Raw genomic sequence first — 13,534 nt, 5'->3', positions numbered from 1 at the left:
GCAGACAGGAAACAAAGAGTACGAATTAACGGGTCCTTTTCAGAATGGCGGGCATGACTAGTGGGGTACCGCAAGGCTCGGTGCTGGGAACGCAGCTATTTACAATATACATTAATGATTTAGATGAAAGGATTAAAAGTAACATTAGCAAATTTGCAGATGACATAAAGCTGGGTGGCAGTGTGAAATATGAGGAAGATGTTTGGAAAATGCAGGGTGACTTGGACAGGTTGGGTGAGTGGGCAAATGTATGGCAGATGCAGTTTAATGTGGATAAATGTGAGGTTATCCACTTTGGTGGCAAGAACAGGAAGGCATTACTGTCTGAATGGTGTCAAGTTAGGAAAAGGGGAAGTATAATGAGATCTAAGTGTCCTTGTTCATCAGTCACTGAAAGTAAGCATGCAGGTACAGCAGGCAGTGAAGAAAGCTAATGGCATGTTGGCCTTCATAACAAGGGGAGTTGAGTATAGGAGCAAAGAGGTCCTTCTGCAGTTGTACAGGGCCCTGGTAGGACCACACCTGGAGTATTGTGTTCAGTTTTGGTCTCCAAATTTGAGGAAGGACATTCTTGCCATTGAGGGAGTGCAGCGTAGGTTAATTCCCAGGATGGCAGGACAGTCATATGTTGAAAGATTGGAGCAACAGGGCTTGTATACACTGGAATTTAGAAGGATGAGATGGGATCTGATTGAAACATATAAGATTATTAAGGGATTGGATATGCTAGAGGCAGGAAACATGTTCCTGATGTTGGGGGAGTCCAGAACCAGAGGCCACAGTTTAAGTATAAGGGGTAGGCCATTTAGAACGGAGTACAGGAAAAACATTTTCACCCAGAGAGTTGTGGATCTGTGGAATGCTCTGCCTCAGAAGGCAGTGGACGCCAATTCTCTGGATGCTTTCAAGAAAGAGTTAGATAGAGCTCTTAAAGATAGCGGGGTCAAGGGATATGGGGAGAGGGCAGGAACGGGGTACCGATTGTGGATGATCAGCCATGATCACAGTGAATGGCGGTGCTGGCTCGAAGGGCCAAATGGCCTACTCCTGCACCTGTTGTCTATTGAAATGATTTCCAACATCTGCAGAATCTCGTGTTTATGATTTATGAGGGAAAGAATTATGGAATGATTACACTGAAGTGCCTGAACAAACGGGTACAGAGAACAGAGTCAGCATGGGTTATAGAAAAGAAATGGTCATAAGGAAGAGTCTGTGGATGATCAAATTTTAATTGAATAAATACACTTTACTTGGCACACCAATACACCTTGTTAATGCAAATTTCTAATCAGCCAGTCATGTGGCAGCAACTCCGCAAAAAAGCATGCAAATATGATCAGGAGTTTCACTTGCTGTTTAGACAAAACATTGAAATGTGGAAAGAATGTGATCTGAATGACCTTGACCGTGGAATGATTGTTGGTGCCAGATGGAGTGACTTGAGTAGCCTGAGATTTTCCTGATCTCCTGAGATTTTCACACACAAGAGTTTCTGGAGATTGCAGATAACAGTACAAAAACAAAAAAAAAAATCCAATGAGTGGCTGTTCTGTGGGCAAAACTTCCTTGTTAGTGAGAGCGTTCAGAGGAGAAAGGCAAGAGTGGTTCAAGCTGTCAGAGAGATACGACAGTAAATGAAATAAACACACGTTACAACGGTGATGTGCAGAAGAGCATTTCTGAATGCACAACACGTTGAACTTTGAAGTGGATGGGCTACAGCAGCAAAAGACAATCTTTATTAGATACGTCCTGTACCTAGTAAAGTGGCCACTGAATGTAAGGTGATAAATTTGAAGTCAAGCATGTTGGCAATGAGACAATTTTTTTGATTTGCCAAGAATTCTAGCAGGCTGCAAAACAAGAAGTAAATTCATATCTCTTTTCAAGGAAAACATTCATTGACAAAATATCGATTTGGAAATAAACATGAATTAAGCTGGAAGCTGAATTTTTAAAAAGCTTAAACTATTTTAAAATGACTGAAGTCTTGAAACATTAAATTACAAATGAGTCACTTCCAGAAAGTTATTCAGGCATAATTATGTCTTTGTATCTCTTTGAAAATGTGAGAAGAATATGTAAAATATGAAGTTCTGGTCAATTGATTGAATCAACATTAATTGCCTCAGAGGAGGCTGCAGATTGCACACTGTTAAGCCAGGAATCACTAATAACAATTTCTTGATTTCTATATTTCATGCTGGTTGCATGGCCTACAAAATTGTTCATTAACTGCCTCCAATATTTGTTGATAGTCTTGTTATTGCTTTCACATAAATTCCAAGTCAATGTATTTTTTATTTGCCAAGATCAGAATCAGATTTAATATTACTGGCATATGTTGTAAGACAGCCAATTAGAATGCTCTCCACAGTACGTCTGTAGAAATTTGCGAGTGTTTCTGGTGATATACCAAATCTCCTCAAACTCCTAATGAACTATAGCAATCGTCTTGCCTTCTTTATAGCTGCATTGATATGTTGGGTCCAGGTTAGGTCCTCAGAGATATTGACACCCAGGGACTTGAAATTGCTCACTCTCTCCACTTCTGATCCCTCTGTGAGGACTGGTGTGTGTTCCCTTGTCTTACCATTTCTGAGGTCCAGCATAAGCTCTTTGGTCTTACTGATGTCGATAGCAGGTTGCTGCCATGACACCACTCAACTAATTGGTACATCTTGCTTCTGTATACCTTCTTGTCACCATTAGAGATTCTGCCACTAATGGTTGTATCATCAGCAAATATATAGATGGCATTTGAGCCACATGGTCATGGTGTAGAGCAGTGCGCTAAGCCCACATCCCACATCCCCGAGGAGTGCTGGTGTTGATTGTCAGCGACGTGGAGATAATACTTCCAATTCGCTTCAGTTGTGGTCTTCTGGTTATGAAGTCAAGGGTCCAGTTGCAGAGAAAGGTACAATGACCCAGTTTCTGGAGCTTTTCGATTTGGATTGTAGGAACAGGTATATGTGTTGTCCAAGTGAACAAAGACCGTGTGGAGAGCCAGTGAGATCACGCCCAGGTCGTTGCTGAGGCAGGGGTTGGTTCTAGCAGTAACCAACTTCTCAAAGTACTTTATCACCATAGGTGTGAGTGCTAGTCATTAAGGCAGCTCACACTGCTCTTCTTGGGCACTGGTATAATCGTTGCCCTTTTGAAGCAGGTGGGAACTTCCAACTGTAGCAAAGAGATTGAAAGTGTCTTTGAACACCCCCACCAGTTGGTTGGCACAGGTTTTCAGAGCCTTACCAGGTACTCCATCAGGGCTTGTTGCCTCTGGTCATGTTTCGCAGACTGATGTCACTCTGCGTGCCTTCTGGCCTCTGTGTAGGATTGGATCAAATATTCCAAAGTCAAGTGCTCATGCACAGCTTTTGATAACATTCACACAAAAAGGTTATGTCATTTAAGGGAACTGCTCAACCGCAGGCGCTTTTTTCTCGTCTCCTATGTTTGGAATGATGACATAAGCTACCAAAGCCAGTCAATGTCCCAAAGCAAATAAAACAGAAATAGTTCTCTTGACACATTGTTTAAAATTATGTGCTTGGACCCCGACAAATAAAGCAACAATATAGAAATCTAATGACCTCCCAGATTCCTGGTTGGTCTAAGAATATAATATGAAAGCCACACAGCAGAGGTTACATGTTACCAGTTGAATATTATTTGCATTTGAAGGCATGAATGTTCACGATTAGAAGAATTTCCTTTGGCGCCTCAAATCCTGAAAAAAAAAGGGTTCTGCGGTTAATTTGTAATTTTTTTCTAGCTATGCAGCTTTTCTGTACAAGGGTTTAGATGGTAGTGATAGGCCTTCCTGTTATAAAAATAATCTTATTAGCTAAGAATAACTGTGAATTCATAATGCACACGGAAAAGGTTGGTCCTTTCTATTTTTTGCTATGAATAAGCAACTGCAAACTCATAAAAACAGCCATCTGATTCTTTCCTGTTACAGTGCAGCTTCAGAAAGAAACAGCTTTGTGAAGATTTAGATAACCATTTGCTTTTCTGCCCTCAGACAGAAGGAAGTTCTAAACTAGTGTGGAAATGAGAAATTCAATAAATTGTATCGGTTACAGTCATGCTGAAGGGATGCATCTCCTGGGAAATGGAAAAGCTTTAGGTGTTAATTGATGCACTGTTAAAAATGTATCTCAGCAGCAAGCAGATTGTGGAAGAATGATCTGATTAGATAAGTTCAATATCTTCACTTGTTGAGAGTGAATTTGGTTTGCATCATATTTACACCTGTAAAATCATATTCATCAGCTTCTTGTCCTTTTTTTGCATTCCCAATGCTTTTAACTAAAATGGGTAATGTTACATCAACACCATTAAATGAACAAAGTGAGATACAGAAAGACATTCAACTCAGTGAGACCATGTTAGCTCTGTGAAAGAGCCGTCTAATTACCGTAGATTCTGGATTTTAAGCCGCTACTTTTTTCCCACATTTTGAACTGCTTTGAACTTTGCGGCCTTTAATACGGAGCGGCTAATGCATTATTTTTTTTCATGCCGCCTCGTAAACATTTTGCCTCGTAACAGTAGACCAATAAAATTGATGAGTAGTTCACAGAGGTCCAATGAAATTGTACAATAAATCAAGCGCACTTTCACAATTAAATTATTGTAAATCAGTCATTTGTACTCACCCTCATCAACATAGAAAACACTCGAAGAAAAGCATTGTGCTGCCTTTATGGCAGTTATTTAGTTTATAATATTTTCGCTTAGTAATTCATTTTCTAGTTAAAGTTAGAAGAGTTTTAACTATATTTGTTTTCTGTACTACATCCCGGGATGCTATGACGTCACACCCGGTTTCGCCGCGTCTTGTGGGATACCAGTTTGCGATAAACGGAAAGGAGGGGGGGAGCGGCGGAGCCAAAACGCTGCTTTTAAGTTAAAGGCGATCAATAACTTTTCCTGGTAGGCTGCAGTATATATATTTTTTACCAGTCGTTAGGAGATATTGGAATGTTGTTCAGTAAAGAAGTATACGCAACGTATATTTAAAAGTAGCCGCGTTACGGGCACGGTTTGAAATAAAGCATTTGCAATATGTATTTGTTTTTGTTACCATATGGATTTAATTAAAAGTTAAAAAATCCTCATGTGTAATATCTTTCTGTGTAAATATCTCATATTACAACGTGGGCACCTGCGGCCGAAAATCCGGTGCGGCCTAAAATCCGGTGCAGCCTTTACAAGTAAAAAATTGATTTTATTTCTAAAATTAGAGCCAGCGGCTTTTAATCAGGTGCGCTCTGTAGTCCGGAATCTACGGTAGCTTATTTCTTTTGTTCTTTCTCAAATTTCTTCCTTTGAGTGAATTCCTTACGCCTTTACATTCTAAAATTTTATAACATGCTGTGCTTAAAAAGAATTCTTCTCCCCTCTTCTTTAACTCCTTGGGTTACCGATCCTCCTCTCAATTTTAATAGTTTCACTTGATGTACTTCTACAAATTGCTTCAGAATTTTGCTCAATTTGGTACTTGTCTAATGCCCTTCCATTTATTTCATTTGGCATCTTATATTGTTCTCATTATACTCTCATTTTGCCTGATTAACAGGTGAAATGACAGGCTTTTTGAGCAATTTCCTCCTGGAAAAGGAAGGAATGACAGCATTCTCGCAAGAGATGAATGACTGAAATTCATTGAATTTAACTTCAGAAAGAAAAAAAGTTGAAAATGAATGGTATTAAAGACCATGAATCCTGAGGATTTGATGATTCCCTCTGAGGATTTTAAAGGATTTTCTAAAAAAGATGCGGTTAATCTAGCCATAATCATTCAAAACATCCAAGGCAAGTCAAGAACCGTTGTTTTAGACTGGGAAATAGTGAATTTATCTCCATGCATTCAGAAAGCAACACTAATCTAGGAAATGATAGATCCTTTTGTCAAACATATGTTGATGAAGTTATTTGAATCTAATTAGGAACAGAGACTAAGCATTGCTACAGGTTTGAAATCTTTTGGAAGAGTTAACATTTATTCATTAGGTTAAAAATCACACATAAAAACAAGTTAATATGTGTTAGAATGCATCAATAAACTTTCCTGTGTAGGATCATGCCTTTTGAGAAATTGGCTTGGTTGCTTCCAAGCATGATACATATTGGAACACTTGTCTTTTTTATGGTATCAATTATTAACCAATGTTCCGTTGCGCAACCACATTTCCTCTTTGATTGGCATAATTTTTGGGTGAATCTAGGAATAGTTGCAGAACAGCTATTAATGCATAGTGCTCATCCTTTGACATCAGTAAGTCCAATTGGAACTCACCACAAAATCGCATTCCAAGGTTCACAGAGTGTGCTTAGAATAACAGGGAGTGCTGTCTTTTGTGTCCATAAGACCATATGAAATAGGAGCAGAGGGAGGCCATTGGGCACATCGAGTCTTTGTGTTTTAACTCCTGAGTTGCTCATTCAATGGAAGCCTCACTGGTGATACTGCTGGCAGCACTCCATTGCTGGAGAAGTTCATAAGGAAATAATGTGCCCTGGTGGTTGACTTGGGAACCCTGGTGGGTGTGTGTGTGTGTGCGCCCTTAACTCCTGGTGGAGTTGTCGGGGTGCCGTCATGACAAGGTTTTTGCACCGATCTTTTTGGTGATTGCTCATCATACAGCGTGTCTTGGGCATCTGAAACCTGGCGGAGCCCATCCCTCTCCAGGTTAGGGTGTGAAGACCCTTTGCAAAATGACCCTTCCCATAGGGTCTTCTGAGATGCTACATTTTGTATGAACCTTTCTGAAGAATAATGTCTTCACAGTCTGAGATTTTCCATGATTGCCACAATATGTGCATGGACCTTTGTCCACACTTTCATGCCTCCCATCCCATGATCGTCACCATTTAAGCAGCTGCAGTGCAGACATCTTGTTTCATAGCCAATGTTCTGTTGCGCAACTGAGATGAGTTCAGATATTTTGATTTTGGTATTTAACAGGGAACATCTTTGGTTTTGTGATTTGTCAGCACTTCTGGCTTCTCGTGACTGCAGCTAGCTGTCGGACTGGCCCCTTAGGGCTTTTCATGAGCAAGCAAAGTTTCTGTTTGCTCTGAACATTAGGCAGCAATAGTGTTGCAGCCTCTCTGCTCTGGAGAGCCATGTTTGAACACGTTCTCTGTTGCTGTGTGGAGTTTTTGCTTCTTCCTGTCAATGTTGCTTTCCCTGGCCCTTCCTGTTTCCCTGCTCCTCTACAAAGTATCCTGGTGGGCAGAGAAATTTCTCCCTCCTGCAGGTTGGTGGCGGGAAAATCAGGGTGAAGCTGACATACCTCACGTTAAAAAAAGAGGAAAGGTGACAGAGAAGAGCTACTGCGTCCAGGATGTGGCCTGCCACATCCATGCTGACCATTGGGCACCATCTGTGTTAATCCAGCACTTGGACTGTAGCCTTCTCTTGCTGGTTGATTTAAATGCTCTCAGCAGCTCAGTTTCCACCACCCTCTCGGGCAGTGCGTTCCAGACACTCACCACTCTGCACGAAAAAAGTTCCCCTTAGATTTCCCCTTCAGAGTGTTCTTACTATTTTCTGCATTTATTTCAGATCTTAAATATGTTGCTTTTGTATTCCCCCAAATACGTTGGAAATTAATCTAATAAGTTTGTTATATTGCTTCTCAAAAAAAAATTCATCTAATCAGTATGTATATAAATGCTAAACCTCCTGAGGCCTATTTTAGTACCTTCAGACAGATACATGTTCTGGCAATTAGCAGTTATGATGAAATTGTCCACAGGAACAAACATTTCGGTCAGTCAACTCCCACCCACTCCCAGATTCTGTCAAAACACTATACACTAAGAGCAATTTACAGTGGCTAATTAATCTGTATGTCTTTGGGGTGTGGGGGAAAATGTGTGCACTGAGAGCAATCCCATACAGTGACATGGAGGAAGTTCAAACTTCACAAGGGGAGCACTGGAAGTCAGAACTTGAATCCACATCTCTGGCGCTGAAGCACAACTGTTGGATTTTCTGAGGGCTATCAAAAACCTCGATGGGCCAAATGGCCACCTTCCATGCTGTAAGGAAAAATTGATAAAATAAAGACAATTATTACTGGGACTTCATAGAAAGGATTTAGGTAGGTTATGATGTTGAAAGTGGATCATTGCTGAGTTTGCTGTTGTTTTGAAGAAACATGTAATCTTACTTTGATGAGTTAAGCAGCTGTAAATGAGCCCTGGGCACACTTAGTAGAAGACAATATGTCATAGGAGCAGAATTACATCATTCAACCCGACGAGTCTACTCCACCATTCCATCATGGCTGATTTATTATTCCTCTCAATCCCATTCTCCCGCCTTCTCCCCATAATCTTTCACACCTTTACTAATCAAGAACCTATCAGCCTCTACTTTAAATATTCCTAAGGACTTGCCCCCGCTCCCCCCCCCCCTGCCAAAGCCATCCATTGTAAGGAATTCCACAGATTCACCACCCTCTGGCTAAAGAAATTCCTCATCATCTCTGTTCTAAAGGGATGATCTTGCATTCTGAGGCTGTGCCATCTGGTCCTAGACACGTCCACTGTAGGAAACATCCTCTCCATGTTCACTCTATCCATGTCTTTCAATATTCCATAGGATTCAATGAAATCCACCCCTCTTATTCTTCTAAACCCCAGTGAGTACATTGTCGTTGTACAATGTACCGATGGAAGGGCAGAATGTGGTTGTGTTCAACACATCTTTCAAAATAATAAAAATTGTCTTATTACAGTTGATTGCTGATATTTTTATGTTCATACACCAGGAAATGCAGAATGCAATGTATTCTGTGTTAGTCATGAAGAGAGAAGACATCCCATAATAAAATCCTACAAGTATCATAGGGCAGCAATTTTTTAGAAAATAGTTCTCACAATTTAATGGTTTGGTGGCACTGAATTACATCAGCTGCCAGTTTTAGCCACAGCTCTGTGGTAACAATCACACCTCTTTGAAACAAATTTTAAGTTACAGTTCAGAAAGCTGAGCTAAAAGTTTGGTTTGGTACCCTGCTGCAGTGACAGCATTTTAAATAACTTTTTTTCTGCACGATCAGAGGAGCATTTCCTTGAAATACATCCATTTTGTTAACACTAAAAAATTGGGCATGAATTTCGTTTAAACAGTTTTGAAACAATGTGATGTCGAAAATTCACTTAAACTAGGGATTAGCAAATTTACACAATTTGGCTATCCTTGTTCCTGCTAGGAATTCTTTCTAGCATTTTGTCCCAGTGTAAATCATTCCAAATGACAATGTAAATTGTTACATTATTCACAGAACATCTAGAATTTATGAACCTGTTTCTACTGAAACTTCATTATTTAAAGGATAACAGTCAAATTGCATTCTTTGTGATTTCCTCGGACCTGAAGTAGCAACCTCCCATGTCTGCTCTGACTACAGAGTTTGGTTTTGGTTCTCCATGGCTTCCTAAATGTTGGATCATTCTAGGGTGCTGTGCAGATCTCTGTCATATCTCAGAATTTGCTGCTTATCTGCAGCAGGAGAAAGGTCACCCAAGCTCCACAATCAAAGAGAGCAGACTTATCTAATTCCACAACCTCCCCACCCCCAACCCACAGTGGCAAGGAAAGTGGGCATTTCATTTGCCTGCATTGCAAACTTGCCCAAAGTTCAGGCATTCAGATGCTTCACTCGTTTCCCTAAGGAGCCCCTGCCAGTAGCATGACTGTAGCTTTGAGTGGTCTTCATAGCCTGTTGAAACACAAAGAACATCCCTCTCCCATCCTCTGTTCCATTGTTACAGCACTTCATGAGTGAGGAGTGATGCATCTCCATTGCTGGAAGAAGGATGTAGATGGTATGTGTCTTTAGGAGCTGGCTGCAACGACTATGCGAATAAACAGCACATCAGTAAGAAATGCCACCCCAGTTTTAGCACAGTGTTTTAAAGATGGACCTGATAGCAATGTTCTGTGAACCCTTCAGTTGAAGTTCTTATTCTTTACCCAATGTGATACCAAGTGCTGCTTTAACATCAACAGAAGGTGTGGAGTGGTTCCTTGGCTCCTATATTAGAGTGTAAATGAGTTGCAGTTTGGAGTCCTTCAGCCTGCCAAATCCACAACAACTGATTTAATTTCCCCAATAATCCCTTTTTAAAAAATTCCCATTAAATCCTACGAGATTCTGCCACCCATTTACATACTGGGGCAATCTAGGTTGCCCAGTTAACTGCCCAATCCCCACATCTTTGAAATCTGGGGGGATCTAGACCACCTGGTATAAGTACACAGGGAAGCCATGCAAATTCCACGTGGACAGAGCTCAAGATCAGGATGGAACCAAGGTCCCTGAGGCCATGGGGCCTCAGTATTCTTTTGCTGGTGTTCCATTTCCAAAATATGGTCCCTCAAATCCATATTTAAAAAGCTATGGAAAGAAGTGGTAAAGTCAATTGTACAGAAATCATTATGCCGTCTGAGTAATTAATATGTCAATAACCCTGACTTGAAAAATATATTAAACTGTGAAGCTTTGTGATGGAATTGCTTAACTCACAATTTACTCACTGTACAAAGATGTATGGCTTTGCAGGTTTTCTGTTCTGGGTAGTCGAAGGTTAGAACTGTGTATGTGAGGCACCTGGATAAAAACATTGTTCTCTCATGGCCTGACATGATAACGGCATTGAGTGTTGTTATATTTAAAAAAATTGAACTGGTACCAGACTGCTTAACCCAGTTCTTTTGGCATGAGATTGAGAGATAACCTGGTGGCACTGTGGAATAGGAACACAATTCTCCCGTTGCAACTGGTATATAGGCCTCAGAATTTAAATTCTGATAATGCACAACTGTTAGTTATAACACATTGACAGCACAACAGCGATACCAGTGAAATCTCATGGAAACAGCTTGTTTATTCATTAAATGTGAATTGACTTCCACTCTTGTTTCCTGCTTGAACTCTTGTTTCTATGGCAAAGAATACACAGTAACAACCTGTTTAGAAAGTTTAGGAAGAAAAACCCAAATGTGGATGCAGCTGGAAGTGTATGTATATGTAATTTAGTGATGTTAAATTAGTTTCCTGACCTTCACTGAGAAGGGGGGGGCGATACCCAACAGTTCAATATTTCCATAAATTAAGCCAGCTGAGATTTGTAACAATATTGAGAAATATTCCTTCAAAGTTTCAGTGATTCTTTTAGATGTGTTAATTATCTAAGTTTTACTTTTGTGTTTGCAGATTGCCTTTTCAAGGTATGTCCTATGAACCGTTACTCAGCTCAGAAACAGTACTGGAAAGCAAAGCAGGCAAAGCAGGACAAAGAGAAATTTGCAGATGTTGCATTGTTGCAGAAGCTTCAGGTGAGGTTTTAATGCCTTATATATTTCTGATGCATCTTTATTTTTTGAGCACCCTATTAGAAACATAGAAAACCTACAGGCCCTTAAGCCCACAATGCTGTGTCGACTCTGTACTTACTTTAGAAATTACCTGGGGTTACCCATAGCCTTCTATTTTTCTAAGCTCCATGTACCCATCCAGGAGTCTCTTAAAAGACCCTATCATATCTGCCTCCACCACCGTTGTCTTCGGACAAATAATTTGTGTTAATGGTAGATATTTATGGAACTTTGCAAAAATATGATATTTCTTATAAATTTATTTGGTGTATTATGTACATGTGACTTTAATATCACCCTTCTTGGTGAATTACCATCTGAATCTAGTCGGAAACCAGCTTTAAATTTTTGGAGAGGGTTCACATATTAGATGAACCGTTCTGGGCCAAGCACGTAGATGCAGTCACAGGAAAGCACACTTGTGCCTTCACTTAGGAGGTTAAGGAGGTTGAACTTTTCATTGAACTCGAACAAACTTTTACAGCTGTACTGTTGAATATATCCCAACTGGTTACATCGTGGCGTGATACGGCAACTCAGATGCACGGGAATGTAAGAAGCTGCAGCCAGTAGTGGACACCGCCCAATACAACATTTCATTTCACTCACTTAGACACTACAAGAGATGCTACTTCAAGAAGGCAACGTTTATCATCAAACATTCCCATCACTTGGACCATGCCATCTATTTGCAACTGCCACCAGGCAACAGGTGCAGAAGCCTAAAGTCTCACATCATCAGGTCTCACCTCCCTTCAGTCCTTGGTCCTTGAACCAATGAGCAAAGTTCTAATCATCACAGCTTAGCAACACGACGATCACCTTGAACATTTTGCTCTAAAAAGGACTTTTTTTGTTCCAATTGCATTTTCTTGTAAAAATTGTTTATAATCATGAATATCGATTAGTCCTTCCAGTGAACAATTCCCCCTCCCCATTCCTCACTCTGACCATTCATTTCCTCTCACCTGCCTATTACTTCTCCCTGGGTCCCCTCCTCCTTTCCTTTCTTTCATTCCCGCTTTTTTTCTCCTATCAGATTCTTTCTTCTCCAGCCCTTGACCTTTCCCACCCACCTGGCTTCACCTATCACCTTCCAGTCAGCCTCTTTCCTCATGGCCTATCTTTTTATTCCAACATCTACCCCTTCTTAGTTCTGAAGAAGGGTCTCAGCCTGAAATGTCAACTCTTTACTCTTTTCCATAGATGCTGCCTGACATCTTTCAGTGTTTTGTGTGTGTTGCTGATACTGGATTTATGCTTTTCTTGTGAATGCTGTTTATGGTGTGCTGTATGCCTCTGATGCTGCCCCAAATAAGATTTTCACTGCATCCGGATATGCATGTAATTGTGGATTTAACAATAAACTGGCCGAAATTTTAGCAAATGTTTCGCACGCATCATTGCATCACACCGTCATCATAAGGATTCATTCATGGTGTGCCATCCTTTTCCACTTTCAAACTATACTGTACATGCCCTGGCCACTTGAGACTTGATCAACTCCCTGCAGAGTTGACAAACAATGGAATCAGCTACAGTCCAATTATGTCATACAGTGTACACTTTTAAGAATACTGCTGGCTGGTAATAGTGGATAGGAAAACACAACCACTTAACTTAGAACTAATTACACTACCTACTTAACTGTTCTATCTCAATTTCTGTAAGTTTTAAATACATAGCAAGATAATGTTCTACCACTGGAGAATGTGACCTTTGGCTTCTGCTTCATACCTTGAGGCCATCCATTTATTGAGTAAAAACCTGACTGACTACTCCCTTTTTCTTTGTTTCTATGCTGAAACATTGTACCATGAACCCATTTTTCAATCTTATCTCTCTCACTCCTTTGATGGCCCAACTGATGCAGACATAGTTCAGGTTACACCGATGAATAATTTGAATTTTCTGTTCTTTGACTTTTATAAGAAAGTAAAATAAGGTTTATGCTTCTGAGTCAGGATGCTTTAAACTTGTGGGGACTCTTAGTTGGTGATATTTTGGTGTGACTGCTGCCGTTGTCCTTCTCAATGGAAGATGGTGTAGTTTTGGAGCTGTTATCTTAAATTTCACTGTAGAGTTGCTGCAGATTACCTTGCAGATGGTACACGCTGTTACAAG

The 13,534-nt window shown here is 40.4% G+C and overlaps 1 protein-coding gene across 3 annotated transcripts in view; it reads left to right on the top strand.

Moving 5' to 3' along the window:
* itpr3 (inositol 1,4,5-trisphosphate receptor, type 3) overlaps positions 1-13,534 on the top strand; it is a 310,863-nt gene that overhangs the window by 87,946 nt on the left and 209,383 nt on the right. For all 3 annotated transcript variants that reach the window (XM_073030432.1, XM_073030433.1, XM_073030431.1), the window contains exon 3: positions 11,250-11,371. In XM_073030432.1, coding sequence (XP_072886533.1) covers positions 11,250-11,371 — 122 coding nt within the window. The remainder of the gene's footprint in view (positions 1-11,249; positions 11,372-13,534) is intronic.

This window comes from Hemitrygon akajei, chromosome 27, assembly GCF_048418815.1.
Source record: "Hemitrygon akajei chromosome 27, sHemAka1.3, whole genome shotgun sequence".
In the NCBI taxonomy this organism is placed as follows: Eukaryota; Metazoa; Chordata; class Chondrichthyes; order Myliobatiformes; family Dasyatidae; genus Hemitrygon; species Hemitrygon akajei.
This window is presented reverse-complemented; position numbering and strand designations above follow the sequence as displayed.